Source organism: Bison bison, unplaced genomic scaffold (assembly GCF_000754665.1).
Source record: "Bison bison bison isolate TAMUID 2011002044 unplaced genomic scaffold, Bison_UMD1.0 scf7180017864363, whole genome shotgun sequence".
NCBI lineage: Eukaryota > Metazoa > Chordata > Mammalia > Artiodactyla > Bovidae > Bison > Bison bison.
In genome coordinates, this window is record NW_011494935.1 from 804,802 (window position 1) to 819,721 (window position 14,920).

The 14,920-nt window shown below is 43.4% G+C and overlaps 1 protein-coding gene across 2 annotated transcripts in view; it reads left to right on the forward strand.

Moving 5' to 3' along the window:
* CYFIP2 (cytoplasmic FMR1 interacting protein 2) overlaps positions 1-13,053 on the forward strand; it is a 127,529-nt gene extending 114,476 nt beyond the window's left edge. For both annotated transcript variants that reach the window (XM_010855284.1, XM_010855283.1), the window contains 3 exons: positions 5,374-5,612; positions 7,311-7,458; positions 9,904-13,053. In XM_010855284.1, coding sequence (XP_010853586.1) covers positions 5,374-5,612; positions 7,311-7,458; positions 9,904-10,071 — 555 coding nt within the window. In that variant the 3' untranslated portion in view covers positions 10,072-13,053. The remainder of the gene's footprint in view (positions 1-5,373; positions 5,613-7,310; positions 7,459-9,903) is intronic.
* Positions 13,054-14,920: the final 1,867 nt, after the last annotated feature.

A 14,920-nucleotide genomic window follows, 5' to 3' on the forward strand; every position in this document is an offset into this window, starting at 1 on the left:
AGTCGGGAAAAAGACACCGGGAGAAAGGGAGGTAACAGGAAGCATATATTGTCTCCTTTCAAGTTGACTCAAGTTGAATCAGGCATTTAGGGGTGGGGGGCAGGGGTATTCAGGAAGAAGAGAAAACAGGGCACTGTAGTGAGACATACCATGACGGCTTGTTTTGTTCAACAAAACTGACTATTTCAAAGGTTTAGGATTCAGATCCACTCTTGGACTTACATCCCTAAGGTCCTCTCTCCCATCACAAAAGCTCATGAGTCAGAAAGCTTTGGTCCTCCTCAGAGAGCAAAAGGCAGTCTCTTCTCTCAAAAACCATGGCAAGTGTTAGAGCCCAGGTGTCAAGCCGATGAGCCTGACAGAGCCAGACCCCCTGTGGGCCACCCACCTCCTGCAAAAACAGTGACTAAGCGTTTAGTGGCGTTTGGGTTCTTTGGTCACTACCGAGAGAATTTAGATACCGTGAAATATGAACATTTTCTTTTTTGGCTTTCTGGAGCTGAACACAGAAGATCCTCTAAAGATTGCCTTTTAGGGAGAAATCCCCCAAGCCAGTGACATATAAATGTGTCTGCTCCAGGGTTGGTGTCATCCTACAAGAATCTGGCCTCTCGCACCCAGGCTTTGGCATGTGTTTCCACTTAGAAGTATGTGAATTCCTTCCCTGTTCTGGTGAACGCTATTTCCCTGGGACTGGTGGAAATCTCAATTTGTCAAACGCTGATATTTAACAAACAAAAGCCTAGACATTCTGCCAGAAAGGAAATGCCAGTTGTATAAGTCTCCCAGCCCTTAAGGAATAGTCCAAAACTTAGTCCTCCTGTAGACAAAAGAAAAAAATTTTAAATATTAACTTCCAAGCTTGCTAGGATTCAGGGAACTCACAAAACCTCTAGGTCAGTGATAGGGAAATTCTGGTACATATTTAATGGTGGAAGGGTTCGACTGTGCTACTTGCTTGTATTTGTTTCTAGGAAAAACTGAGGTGACCTGGTGTGTTGCCTAGTGCTATCGTGAAAAGAATGTTCTGTCGGGGAGTTAGGACTCTTCTTCCCAGCTTTATCCCTGAACTGTTGTATAATCTAGTGCTAGAATTTAATGTCTTTGATCTTTGTTTTTCCATCTGTAAAATGGGTAAATAGCTGAGCTGCCTTCACAATCATTATGACAAAAATAAGTAAAAAGCTCCCAAAAAACAGAAAGAGTGGGCATGGGATATTAATCTTCTCCAAAGTATCCTAAATGTAATCAAAGTACTCCATGCAGAAATCTATTTCCACATGATTCCACAAATGCTTTCTCTATACCCTTATTAACAGAAAAGAATGGCAGAGGGAGAGAAGAAAATTCCCCACTGAGTGGGACTGAAAAGAAATGGCTTAAATTTATGTTAAACACACACATACACACATGGTATGCATTAAAAACACAGTCACAAATTGGGGGTATATGTGATAATAATCTATAATGCACTTTTTCAGAGCAGAAAGAAAAATCGTATCAAAAGAAACAAGGTCATGAAAGAAAACTCAAAACATAAAAAATATAAAGGAAGCAGCAGACGTAAAAAACAAGCGTAAGAAAAAGCATTCTGCCTTACCAGTAATCAGTGAAATGTGAGAGAGCGGGGTACAGCTATTCATCTCCCAAGTTTGCTAAGACCTTTTCTTCATGATAATGAAGTATCAGACTTGGCACAGATAGATGCAGCGGCTCAGCTTTTCTTGGGACTAGGTATGTTTCTTTGTCACTAGGTAGCAAAAGCCTTTTAAGACTACTTGTATTCTATGAATAGTTCTAGGATTTTAGCCTAAGAAAATAATCAGAGATAAGCTCAAAAAATGTATATAAGTGTGTGTGTGTGTGTGTGTGTGTGTGTGTGTGGAAAACGGGGCTTCCCAGGTGGCACAGTGGTAAAGAATCCCCCTGCCAATGCAGAAGACGCAAAAAACACAGATTTGATCCCTGGGTCAGGAAGATCCTCTGGGGAAGGAAATGGCAACCCCTCCAGGATCCTTGCCTGGAGAAATCCATGGACAGAGGAGCTTGATGAGCTACAGTCCATGAGGTCACAAAGAGTTGGACACAACTGAGCAACTGAGCACGCATGTACATAAGAATAATTACTTATGATCTGTTTATATTGTTGAAAACTTGTGAACAATTTAAAATAACCAACAAGAGTAGGACTAGAAGGAAGCTCAAGAGGGAGGAGACATATGTATATCTACGGCTGACTCATGTTGATGTGTGGCAGAAACCAATACAGTATTGCAAAGCAATTATCCTCCAATTAAAAATAAATTGATTAAAAAAAATTTTAAAGAGTAGGACTAAATAAATGAGGTATATCAATGGCTATTTTATTTAGCCATTAAAAAACCATGTTACTGAACATATTGAAGGAAACGGTTTTTTATAGTACTAATATCTTGAGAAAAAGACAATGCAGGTAGTATGATACAAATTTTTTTAAAATAGATACCTATACATAATCATATACATACATACAAATCATACATAAGTATCTTAAGAAAGCTTGTCTCTGGGTGATGGGATTTATGGGAGGTTTTTTTTTTTTCAATTTTTTTAATAACATTTTTACAGGTTTTTTTCCAGATTTTACTTTTATAGATCATAGGAGGACCCGTAAAGGTAAACTCTTTTACAGGAAAGGGACAAAGCCCCTGACCATTTCAGTCAAGGCCCTTTGATTGGCTGTAGTTTGGGGTCACAAGAGTTCAAAGCCTGTCTGCAGATTTACTGGGTTGACCAAAAAAATCATTCGATTTTAAGTAAAAATAAAACACATTTTTAATTTTCACCAAGAACTGTATTGAACGACATGCTGCTGCTACTGCTGCTAAGTCACTTCAGTCGTGTCCGACTCTGTGCGACCCCATAGACGGCAGTCCACCAGGCTCCCCCATCCCTGGGATTCTCTAGGCAAGAATACTGGAGTGGGTTGCCATTTCCTTCTCCAATGCATGAAAGTGAAAAGTCAAAGTAAAGTCACTCAGTCATGTCCGACTCTTCGAGACCCCATGGACTGCAACCTACCAGGCTCCTCCATCCATGGGATTTTCCAGGCAAGAGTACTGGAGTGGGGTGTCATTGCCTTCTCCATTGAACAATATAGTCATTAACCAAAAGAACATTTTGGCCAACCCAATATAAGCCCTGTTGCTAATTCTTTAGATCCTCCTACAATTGTCAGGCCCTGAGGACTGATTCAGATTAACTAAATGCACAGGAGATTTACCTGGTAAACCAGAGCTCTCTATGTTGTTTTCTGAAGGAGAATATCCATGACTCAAGAACAAGTGTGGGTTCTTTCCTTACAGAGCATCTTCACTGTACCAGGCACTCTCTTTCTAAATTAGGGAGCCCTGCCAGAGTCTAGGCACCACCACAGAGCGTTGCCTGGTGAGAACAGAGTCAAGCACGGGGGGCAGGGTTTTTTAAAAGAGGTATTTCTGGTGAACTGTGGCACTATCTGCTCTGGAGTGTTCTTTCTCTGCCCCGGAACCAAGATGAGTATTTGTGAATCAGGGTTCCCTCTCCCTCCTGTTTGAAACACAGGTTGTCAAATCCTTCTTCCCCAATTCACAGTGTTGTCTGAGACTTTTCAGTTTGTAGTTGTCATGACAACTGTACTCCTGACCCACATTCCTGACGGGCTCCAGCATTGGTGTTTCCTGACTTATTTCCCTTGATGGATTAGTTTAATTGGGGCTGTCCTCTTTCTCTGGGGTAGAGGGTGGGAGCTGTACCGGGAGTAATCAGGCGGGCTCCCCCCAGCCACTCTGAACTCTCCGGGGAGCTGATCCCAAGAGTGCCCTGGGGACCTCTCAGTCTCAGAAGCCAGCCCTCTTTAGCTTTGTCCCTAGATCTGGAGATCTTACGTTGACCTTAGATGTTACTATATATTATCTTTGCATTTGGTTTTGTGATCTCTACTCCCAGATATTTTTTATCCTACAGATGGTAATGTGTTTTGATGTGCTAGTCTAGCCTGCTGATTATTAGAGATGCAATAACTAGAAGCCAGATGATAAGCCAGTTTAAATTCTTAATAGAAATTGTTGACAGTGGTGAGAGGACTTCTAAATGAAGGAAATTATTCTGTAAAATCAGTGGTAAATTTTTAAGAGTAGCTTATGCTCATTGTAGCACATTAAACTGTACAGAGTATTTGTGGTAAAAAGTGAATACCCCACCTACTTCTCCAAGCCCATCTGTTCTCACAACTGACAATAATCCTTCTAGAATGTTTTACACTTTCACACAACCCCCACACACAGAGTTCTGTGTGTCTGTCTGTGGGATTGTGTTATTGATGTCTTTTAATAGGATTCTAGTGTATGCCCTTTTCTGCAACTTGCTCTATTCACTTAACAATTTAATTCGCATATCTAGACTACTGGGATTCAAATCCCAGCTTTTCCACTCACTCACTGCCTCTCTGAACCTCAGATTCTTCTTCTATAAAATGGGGATAATAATAACATCTACTGCATGGGGTTTATGTGAAGAGTAAACAAAGTCAGTACTTAGCAAATGCATAGAACAGGGCCTGGTGTATTACACACACAGTGCGTGTTCACTAGTGGTAGTAATAGTTCAGTAGTAACAATAATATTAGTAGTTGTATCATCTAAGTCTTTTCAAAGGCTCCCTAGCATTTAGGTAGGTTGCTGTTGTTCAGTCACTCAGTCACGTCTGACTCTTTGTTCAGTTCAGTTCAGTCGCTCAATCGTGTCCATCTCTTTGTGACCCCATGGACTGCAGCACACCAGGCTTCCCTGACCATCACCAACTCCCAGAGCTTGCTCAAACTCATGTCCATCAAGTTGGTGATGCCATCCAACCATCTCATCCTCTGTCATCCCCTTCTCCTCCTGCTTTAATCTTTCCCAGAATCAGGGTCTTTTCTAAGGAGTCAGTTTTTCTCATCAAGTGGCCAAAGTATTGGAGTTCAGCTTCAGGATCAGTCCTTCTAATGAGTATTCAGGATTGATTTCCTTTAGGATTGACAGTTGATCTCCTTGCAGTCCAAGGGACTCGCAAGAGTCTTCTCTAACACCACAGACCACCTTACCTGACTCTTTGTAGATCTACCTGTATCACATAGGTAGATTTAAAAATTTTTTAACTGTTCCTCTATCGATGGCTCCTAGATTTTACTTACCCGAAGACTTCCCTGCAGTTGAACTAAGGTTTATAAATTATCTTGCCTGCTCTGGGCAAGACATCAGTTCTGGTGAACAAATTACAGATGCAGCCAGCTTCAGAGTTTGGGAGTCTTGGGTTAGGGGTGGAAAATTGGGTCTGAGATGTGACGGGAAGGTTCGTGTACTCTCCTCTTCCCAGCAAATCGCCATCGCTCGGGAGGGTGACCTGCTGACCAAGGAGCGACTATGCTGTGGACTGTCCATGTTCGAGGTCATCCTGACCCGCATCCGGAGCTACTTGCAGGACCCTGTCTGGCGGGGCCCGCCACCCACCAACGGCGTCATGCACGTGGACGAGTGCGTGGAATTCCACCGGCTCTGGAGTGCCATGCAGTTCGTCTACTGCATTCCCGTGGGGACTAATGAATTCACAGCTGAGTAAGTCGCCCCAGAAAGGTGGGGTCACCCCCCAACCTGTTCGTCCTCCTAAGAGCCATCATACAGCCAGAGCTCAGTCAGAAAGGAGGGCAGGGGTGGGATGGTCCAACGACATGGTTTATGTTGGTCAGAGTGCTAGGTGCTGCATGTAATCCCATGCCCAGCGAAAGCAGAGACGGTTCCTGGTGTGTGGGATTCACAGAGCCTAGAGGAGATGAGAGTATAGACATAAGGTGGATTGAATGAGGCCACCGGGCAGCAAGGACAGGAAGGACAACAGATTCCCACAAGGAGAGACAAGAGGATTCAGTTCAGTCTGACTCTGTGACCTCACGGACTGCAGCACCCAGGCCTCCCTGTCCTTCACCAGCTCCCGGAAGCTGCTCAAACTCATGTCCATCGAGTCGGTGATGCCATCCAACCATCTCATCCTCTGTCGTCCCCATCTCCTCCTGCCTTCAATCTTTCCCAGCATCAGGATCTTTTCCAATGAGTCAGTTCTTTGCATCAGTTGGACAAAGTATTGGACAAGAGGATTATTGGAATTTAATTCACAGACTACAACTGAGCTGGAACATTGCTTAGGATGCAGCTCTTAGAGGGGAAAAGGATACTTCCCAGGAAAAGCTCCAGGTTGTTTGAGGCAGAGATGGAGTGTGCATATCAAGGCCTCAGACCTCTAAGGTTCTGTCTTCCCAAGACTGGAAGGTGGGCCAACAGAAGGGGCAGGACGGAGCCCAGGCAAGGGCTCGGCATCAAGACCTCATTGCACATTGCCATCTCCCACACAGAACCCCAGGGCTCATAGAACAGAGAAGGGCTCCACCAGCAGCAGTGGGGCCCCACCTTGCTCATGAGGCCTCTGCTCCTGAAAAACAGGGAGGGGAGCCTTTGAGAAGGGCCCAGTCCTGTCCTCAGAAAAAACAGAAGCAGAGCCCCATTCTCCCGTCGCTTGCCCAGCTACACAGCAGAGCAGAGTTGAGGAGAGCAGACCAGGCCTGCCTCTGAAAGGTGCATGGGGGCCACAGAGATCCCCCTGGAGGAGTGAGATGGGAAGGCTGTTTTCCAGAGTGGCTGCACTTTCAGCGACAGCAGTGAGGAAGCTGGGAACATTTCCAGTGAGATTCAGCTGCTGATGAAGGACGAGAGATTCAGCCGAGAGATGCCCCACAGCCTCCCAAATCGCCTGCATTGCTGTTGAGAGTTGAGGTTGTGCAGGCTTAGTTTTACCAGACCCGAGAGGACTGGCAGCCCCCAACACCAGCAGCATCTGCTCATGGCCCCACCATGCCCCTCCATCCCTGCCCTCTCAGCCTACACTGGCCAGTTGGTCTGGTTCAAAACGGCCCTTCACCTCACAGGTTTCCTCTGATTCTTGTCCAGAACCAAGACAGCATCTCATCAGAATTCTGATTGGTTGAATAAATCTCAAAGGCTGGTTGGATTTTTTTTTCTTGCAAATTTGTCTTCTTCAAAGCTGATTTTTCTTACATCAGTGGGGTGACAGACTGACACCTCTGTGGTTAGAAGGGCTTATATTGTAACCTCAGTCCTGGGAACAAATGAATCCATACTCGTAACTTCCCTTGTACCCATTTTACAGATTAAGAGAATTGGCCCAGAGATGGTCCAAGATGAGGGCTCCTCCCCCCACTCCCTCCCACCTCTCACTCCAGCTGCTTCTTCTCCTGCTCCCAGGCAGTGTTTCGGAGATGGCTTGAACTGGGCTGGCTGCTCCATCATCGTCCTGCTGGGCCAGCAGCGTCGCTTCGACCTGTTCGACTTCTGTTACCACCTGCTCAAAGTTCAGAGGCAAGACGGGAAAGATGAAATCATTAAGAATGTGGTAAGCAGCTCGTGGCTGGGGCTTGGGAGAGGGGGCCAGGCCTGACAAGCAGGCTTTCATCTGCCAAGGAGAGTGAGCTCCTTGTGGAGGCCAACTCCCTACACCGCAGGTAGGTGCGGAGACACTCAGCAGCTGGCGACCTTCTCATAGGAAGCCATGAGTCACTGGCTTGTAAGTCACTGGGATGAATCAGGTCACCCCGCAGGGCAGGGCCAGCCTCCAGAGCTGAAACACACCTTCCCTGTGCCAGTCAGAGTCTGCTCATGCCCCTTCATCATCTGCACAGACACTGTTGTGCAGGCATGGGGATGGGATGAGCACTGTGGTGGGATGAGCGGGGCTGCTGTGGGAGCATGAGGAAGGGCCAGCTAAACCAGGCTGAGGGGCTGGGGAGAGGCCTCAGAAGGCTCCCCATAGAGGTGATGCTTGGGCAAAGTCCTGAATGACCAACTGCAAATAGACAGGCAGAAAATGGGGTGCAGAATCGGGGAGATGTTCTAGACAAAGGGACTGGCTAGAGTAAAGGCACAGAGGCGTGAGGATGGATGGCTGGAAGATGGTCCTGGTGGGTCTCCAGGACCAGCCGAGAGGGAAAAAAGGCAGGTGCCACTTCATAAAGGTGACAATCTTCATGAAGTAGAATATACATAACATAAAATTGTTCTATTTTAACTATTTTTAAGTGTTCAGTTCAGTAGAGTTTAATCATTTTGAACTGTTCACTGCATTAAATTCACTCACCTTGTACAACCATCCCATTTTTTTTTTCTTGCTGTTATTTAATTGCAGGAGTTCTTTCTGTGTTCTGGGTATTAGTCCCTGATCAGATACATGATTCGAAAGTGTTTTCTTTCATTCCTTGAGTCGCCTTTTCACTCTGTTGATAGTGTCCTTTGATGCAAATGCACTTTTAATTTTGATAGATTCCAATTTATTATTTATTACACTCCATCTCCAGAACTTTTTGTCTTCCCCAAATGAAACTCTGTGCTTGGTTAACACTAACTCGCCATTCTGCCTCCCTCCAGCTTCTGGTAACTCTTCACTTTCTTTCTCTATGAATTTGACTGCTCTAGGTATTTCATATAAGTTGAATTCTTGGACTCAGAATAAGGTGTTCAGGGTGTACCATGTTGTATTAATAGCATGTGTCAGAATCATCTTCCTTTAAAGGCTGAATAGTATTCCATTGTATGTGTACATGACATTTTTTTTATCCATTGGTCAGTTGATGGACACTTGAGTTGCTCTCACATTTTGGCTGTTGTGAATAATGCTGCTGTGTCGTGAGTGTACAGATAACTGTTCCAGACCCTGCTTTCAGTGCTTTGTGGTATATACCTAAAATTGGAATTGCTGGATCATGTGGTAATTCTATCGTCAATTTTTGAGGACCCCCATAATGTTTTCCACAGGCACAACACCATTTTACTTTCTCGCCAGCAATATAAAAGAGTTCTAGTTTCTTTATATCCTCCCAGCACTTGTTATTTTCTGTATATTTTTGGAACTGGCCACCTTAATGTGTATGAAGTGGTATCTCATTGTGGTTTGGATTCACATTTCCTTAATGATTAGTGATATTACCAACTTTTTGTGTGCTTATTGGCTGTTTGTTTATCCTTCTTTGGAGAAATGTCTACCCAAGTGTTTTGCTCACTTTTTAATTGGGCTGGTTGTTTTTTTTCTTTGTTTGCTTGGTTTTTTGCTGTTATTTAATTGCACAAGTCCTTTCTGTATTCTGGGTATTAATCCCTAATCAGATACAAGATTTGAAAATGTTTTCTTTCGTTCTTTGAATCACCTTTTCACTCTGCTGATAGTGTCCTTTGATGCAAATACTTTTTTAGTTTTGATGAATTCCAATTTATTATTTGTTACCTGTGCGTTGGTGCCATATTCCAAGAAGTCATTGCCAGGCTCAGTGTTATAAAGCTTTTTGTCTATGTTTTCTTCTAAAGGTTGTATAGTTTTTGCTCTTATGTTTAGGTCTTTAATCCATTTTGAGCTTATGTTTTGTGTATGGTATAAAATAAGAATCCAAATTCTTTCTTCTGTGTGCCAGTCTTCCCAGCATCATTTATGGAAAAGACCATTCTTTCTCCATTAAATGTTGCAGGCACCCTTGTCAAAAATCATTTGACCGTATATGAAAGTCTTTATTTCTGAGCTGTCTAATCCATTGGTCCATATGTCTGTCTTCACACTATTTTGATTACTGCAGCTTTGTGGTAAGTTTTGAAACTCATGTAAAGGGTTTTATGGTTAAGTTCACATTTCATTGTCAAGCTCTGGGCTCCCATAGGAGGCCTTTAAGCAAGAGAGTGGCATTACCATTGAAGCGTCAGGACTCTGGAACCCACCCTCAACTATATTCTTCTGTTGCTCTTGATCTCTCTATCCCCTCCTTCCACTCCTAACCTACATGCCCTTGTCCTTCTCCAGCCCCTGAAGAAGATGGCAGACAGGATCAGGAAATACCAGATCTTGAACAATGAGGTTTTTGCCATCCTGAACAAGTACATGAAGTCCGTGGAGACGGACAGTTCCACCGTGGAGCATGTGCGCTGCTTCCAGCCACCCATCCACCAGTCCCTGGCTACCACCTGCTAGGCAGAAGGTCCTGCAAACCCTCGAGCTGGAGGAGAAGAAGCAGGAGAGAGAAAGCCATGGCCAGCCTGCAACAGGGTCCGACTGGACAATGCGTGAGATGATCCTGGAAGCAAACAAGAACCTCCCCAAACACATGTGCACCTCCCGAGGGCTGGGCCTCTGCATGCTCTCCCGTGACATCTCCATGGTGGTGTTTCCATAGTGTAAATGAAAAAAAAGAAGAACAGAAACAGGGCAGTACTTGCTTTTTTCTCTTTTTCCCCTCAGCTATGTTAAGAGCCCTAGTTTCACCCTTTCTCCATCTCATGGTCCCCACATCCATGGTTGCTACACAGAACCTCCTCCCCGATTGTGACCTCCTGCCCAGTGCCCACATGCAACCCCAGGACTGAAGTCTTAGAGATGGAGAAAAGAGTGTGGCCATGCCCCAAGATGTCAGCCTGGCTTGACAGGCATGCTTCCACTTCCTAGCATCTTCGCCTCCTTTGGCTCCCTCCCCCCACTTCCCATGGTGTCATCTTGTCCTGCTCCAGATGCCAGGGATTCAACCACCAAGTGTACTCCTGGACCAAGCACTGAGAGCCATGGTGAATGGGCGACGAGCTTCCTGGTATCAGTACCATGGTAGATGGTGTTGAGATGTTGCCTTTGGCCTTCCATGGACTCTTAAAACCACATCCTGACTCCCCTCTCAGGGCACTCCTAGGGAGAACTCAGAAATGCATTCACAGCTGGAATGGGTGAGTGGAAATGGAGTAGGAAGATGGTCAGGCCTGCTGTGTAGAAGCAGTATTTATGAACACAGCCAGGAATTCCATAGTCCAAAACAGAAAGCTGTTAGAACACTGCATCGGCTTGATGGTGAGAGGGTCCTTTATTTGTTGAACAAATACTTAGCACCAAGTCCCCCAGAGAGTGAGCACTGTACTACTGGCCAGACATGCACTGCCCACAGCATTAGCCAGCAACCAAATTAGGGGCCACTTCTTGGCACAGAATCTCTCATCAAGAAAAACCCTCACAAGAAAGAAAATATTAAAGGGTTATTTTAACAGAATCCAGAAACACCTTGGGGTCAAGGAGGTAAGGAGTGTAAATAATACTTGTCAATGAGCTTTTAATACCAACCAACCCAGGGATCAAACCCACGTCTCTTGCATCTCCCTCATGGGCAGGCAGATTCTTAACCACTAGCACCACCTGGGAAGCCTCTTTTAATACTAAAATACACCCAAAGAGGAACCCTGTTCTAATGAATCAGGACTTTTATTGTCCTAGAAGCTGAAAGATTCTGGAGACATTTGACCTTTGGCTTCTGTTCTTTGATGTTCCTTAACTTAGATTTTGAGATATGGGTCATATCTCACAGGGACATTGTTGTTCAGTTGCTCAGTCGTGTCCGACTATTTGTGACCCCATGGACTGCAGCACGCTGGGCTTCCCTGTTCTTCATCATCTCCCAGAGTTTGCTCAAACTCATGTCTATTGAGTCAGCGATGCCATCCAACCAAGCCTACTTCCATTTCCCAGAATGAATCAAAATTCCTTGCAGAATCTCTTACTGAGCATGGGGAAGCTGTTCAGAAGGACAGAAGCCTTTGGGAAATGAATGTGCTTACAGAGCACCTTATCATCAAAGGGAATCTGTGAGCCTGAGCTTATAAGAACATATAAAATGAGACAATTTGGTATTTTTTCCCTGGCCCAGGAAGGAAAAGAGAGAAAATAAACCAATAATGATTGCCTCACTCAGGGCAGATGAATAGAAATTGTTTCCATTATCCAGATGGCCCATTTCATCCCCAGGCAAGAGCAAAGAAGTGTCCATAGTGGGAGGTTTGTGTTATCCACTTCACCAAGGAGGACAGAGGTGGGGCTCGCCAAGTGTGATCCAAAGGCCATCTCCATCAGGACTTCTGAGATTAGCACGTTTGATGCAGATTCCTGGGCCTACCTCAAACCCACCAATCCTGCATCTCTGGGAGCAGAATTGAGAAATCTGCACTTGCCACAAGCTGGATTGTTCTGTTACATATCAGAGTCTGAGGACCACTGCTGCAGAGGACCCCTGCACTGCTAACCTTGGGCTTTGAGCTCCCTCTGAGCCATGAAAGAAAATAACTGTAGGGAAGGAAAGTGAGTCAGGGTACAAGCTGTCAGATCCTATTCTCATAGGAATAGTATTTCTCTCTCTCTCTCTTATTTTTTCCTTCTTGAGGATCATACGTGTGTCCCAAAGGCAAGTGAGGGGTTACACCACATGGGAGAACTATATGGTAAAACTCACCTTCAAAACCTGCAAAAACTTCTAAGCTCCAGAGTCTTCTGAGTCTTCAGGCCTGTCTGGGTACAGTAGCTTGCTCACTTTCTCAGCTACTTGACTCTCTATTAAGTCCTGGAGATCATTCTAAATCCTTGACTATTGCTTTGTTGAGATTTGGATCACCCATTTGATGAGATTGATATTTCAACAACCTGCCCCTCCCATCCTATCATAGCCCTGACTTTGACCCTCTGGGTAGAATCCCATTGTCCTCAAGAGATTTTATCTCAGTAAATTGAGGTCTTCACCTTTAGGAGAGATGTTTCATTTCCCTGGCTCACCAGCAGCATTGATTCACAAATACAGAACGGGTTTAATATTCTTTCCTTCCTGGTGTTACTGCCCCTCTTTTGATTTTTTGTGTATCTAAGAACCAAGAAAAATAAAATCTTAGGTTTTAAAAGGTTTAAAAAAATTCTGTTTCACAAACTGTCAGATGTACCATATTTGTATTAAGAGTTGTCGGGGATTTTTGTACAATGAATTTACATTTATTTATGGTGACTTATATTTACGCTTGTGATCAAATAATGATGTTAAATTCTTAAATCATATTTGCTATGCAGCTGAAGATGATATTTTGCTTTGTATTTTGGGGTACCTGTGTTGAGTTGATAAACATTTCCATCTCCATTAAAACTGCTTCCAAACTCGTGAAATGAGTGTCTTGTCTTGATTCTGGTTCATATTCTAGTCCTAGTTAATCTGTGGAAGACCACGGGAAAATTGGTAACTAAGGAGACAACCCGAAAGAGAATGGAGGAACATAAAGAATATAAAGATGCTGCGCCCTAAACTAATGGCTTGTTTTGCTTTCTTACAGGGGGAATTATATCTTTATAAATTGACTTACTCTGGGCTTGATATTGGAGATGTTTCCTGAGCCTAGAGCTTTCATAGTCTCACAGTTTAATTCTGCAGCCTAGATTCTTAGTGCTGTTTTTTGTTTGTTGTTTTTGTTTGTTTGGGGTTTTGGGTGTTTTTTATTTTTTTAATTGGAGTGTGGTTGATTTACAATGTTGTGTTAGTTTCAGATATACAGCAAAGTTATTCAGTTATATATATATATCTACTCTTTTTCAGAAACTTTTCCATTATAGATTATTTTAAGATATTGAATATAGTTCTCTGTGCTATACAGTAGGTCTTTGTTATTTTTAAGTTTTATATATATATTAGTAGTAGTGTGTATCTGTTAATCCCAAGCTCCTAATTTATCCCTTCCTACCTTTCCTCTTTGATAACCGTAAGTTTGCTTTCTGTGTCTGTAAGTCTATTTCTGTTTTGTAAATAAGTTCATTTGTATCATTTTTTAGATTTCACTTATAAGTGATATCATATGATAATTTGTCTGACTTAGTATGATAATAATTTGATCCATCCTTGTTGCTGCATATTGCATTGTTTTGTTCTTTTAATGGTTGAGTAATATTCCATTGTGGAATATTATGTGTACACACACACACACACCTTTCATCTGTTAATGAACATTTACATTCCTTTCATGTCTTGCTATTATAAGTAGTGCTGTTATGAACCTTGGGGTGCCTGTATCTTTTCGAATTCGAATTTTTGTCTTTTCTGGATATATGCCCAGGAGTGAATTGGTGGATCATATGGTAAGCATATTTTTAGTTTAAGTAACCTGCATGTTGTTTTTCATAGTGGCTGCACCAATGGCACCCCACTCCAGTACTCTTGCCTGGAAAATCCCATGGATGGAGGAGCCTGGTAGGCTGCAGTCCATGGGGTCGCTAAGAGTCAGACACGACTGAGCGACTTCACTTTCACTTTTCACTTTCATGCATCGGAGAAGGAAATGGCAACCCACTCCAGTGTTCTTGCCTGGAGAATCCCAGGGACGGGGGAGCCTGGTGGGCTGCTGTCTATGGGGTCGCACAGAGTCAGACACGACTGAAGCGACTTAGCAGCAGCGGCAGCACCAATATATGTTCCTACCAAAAGTGTAAGAGGGTTCCTTTCTTTTCACATCCTTGCTGACAGGTTGTCTGTATTCTTTTTGTTGATAACCATCCTGGCAAGTGTGAGGTGATATCCCACTGTAGGTTTGATTTGCATTTCCCTGATTATTGTCAATATTGAGCATCCTTTTATGTGCCTGTTGGCCATCTGTGTGTCCTCTTTGAGAAAATGTCTATATAGTTCTTCTGCCCATTTTCTGAATCAGGTAATTTATTTTGTTGATGTAGAATCATAAGAACTGTTTATATACATTGAATGTTAACCCCTTGTTAGTTATATCATTTGCAAATATCTTCTCCCACGCAGTAGGTTGTCTTTTCATTTTGTCAACAGTTTTCTTTGCTGTGCAAAAGCTTTTAAATTTAACTAGGTCTCATTTGTTTACTTTTGCTTTAGGAAAGGAATTAAAAAAAAATATTGCTCTGATTTATGTCAAAGAGTGTTCTGCCTATGCTTTCCTCTAGCAGTTTTATCAGTCTTACATTTAGGTCCTTAGTCCATTTTGAGTTTGTTTGTATATGTTGTTAGGGAATGTTCTAAGTT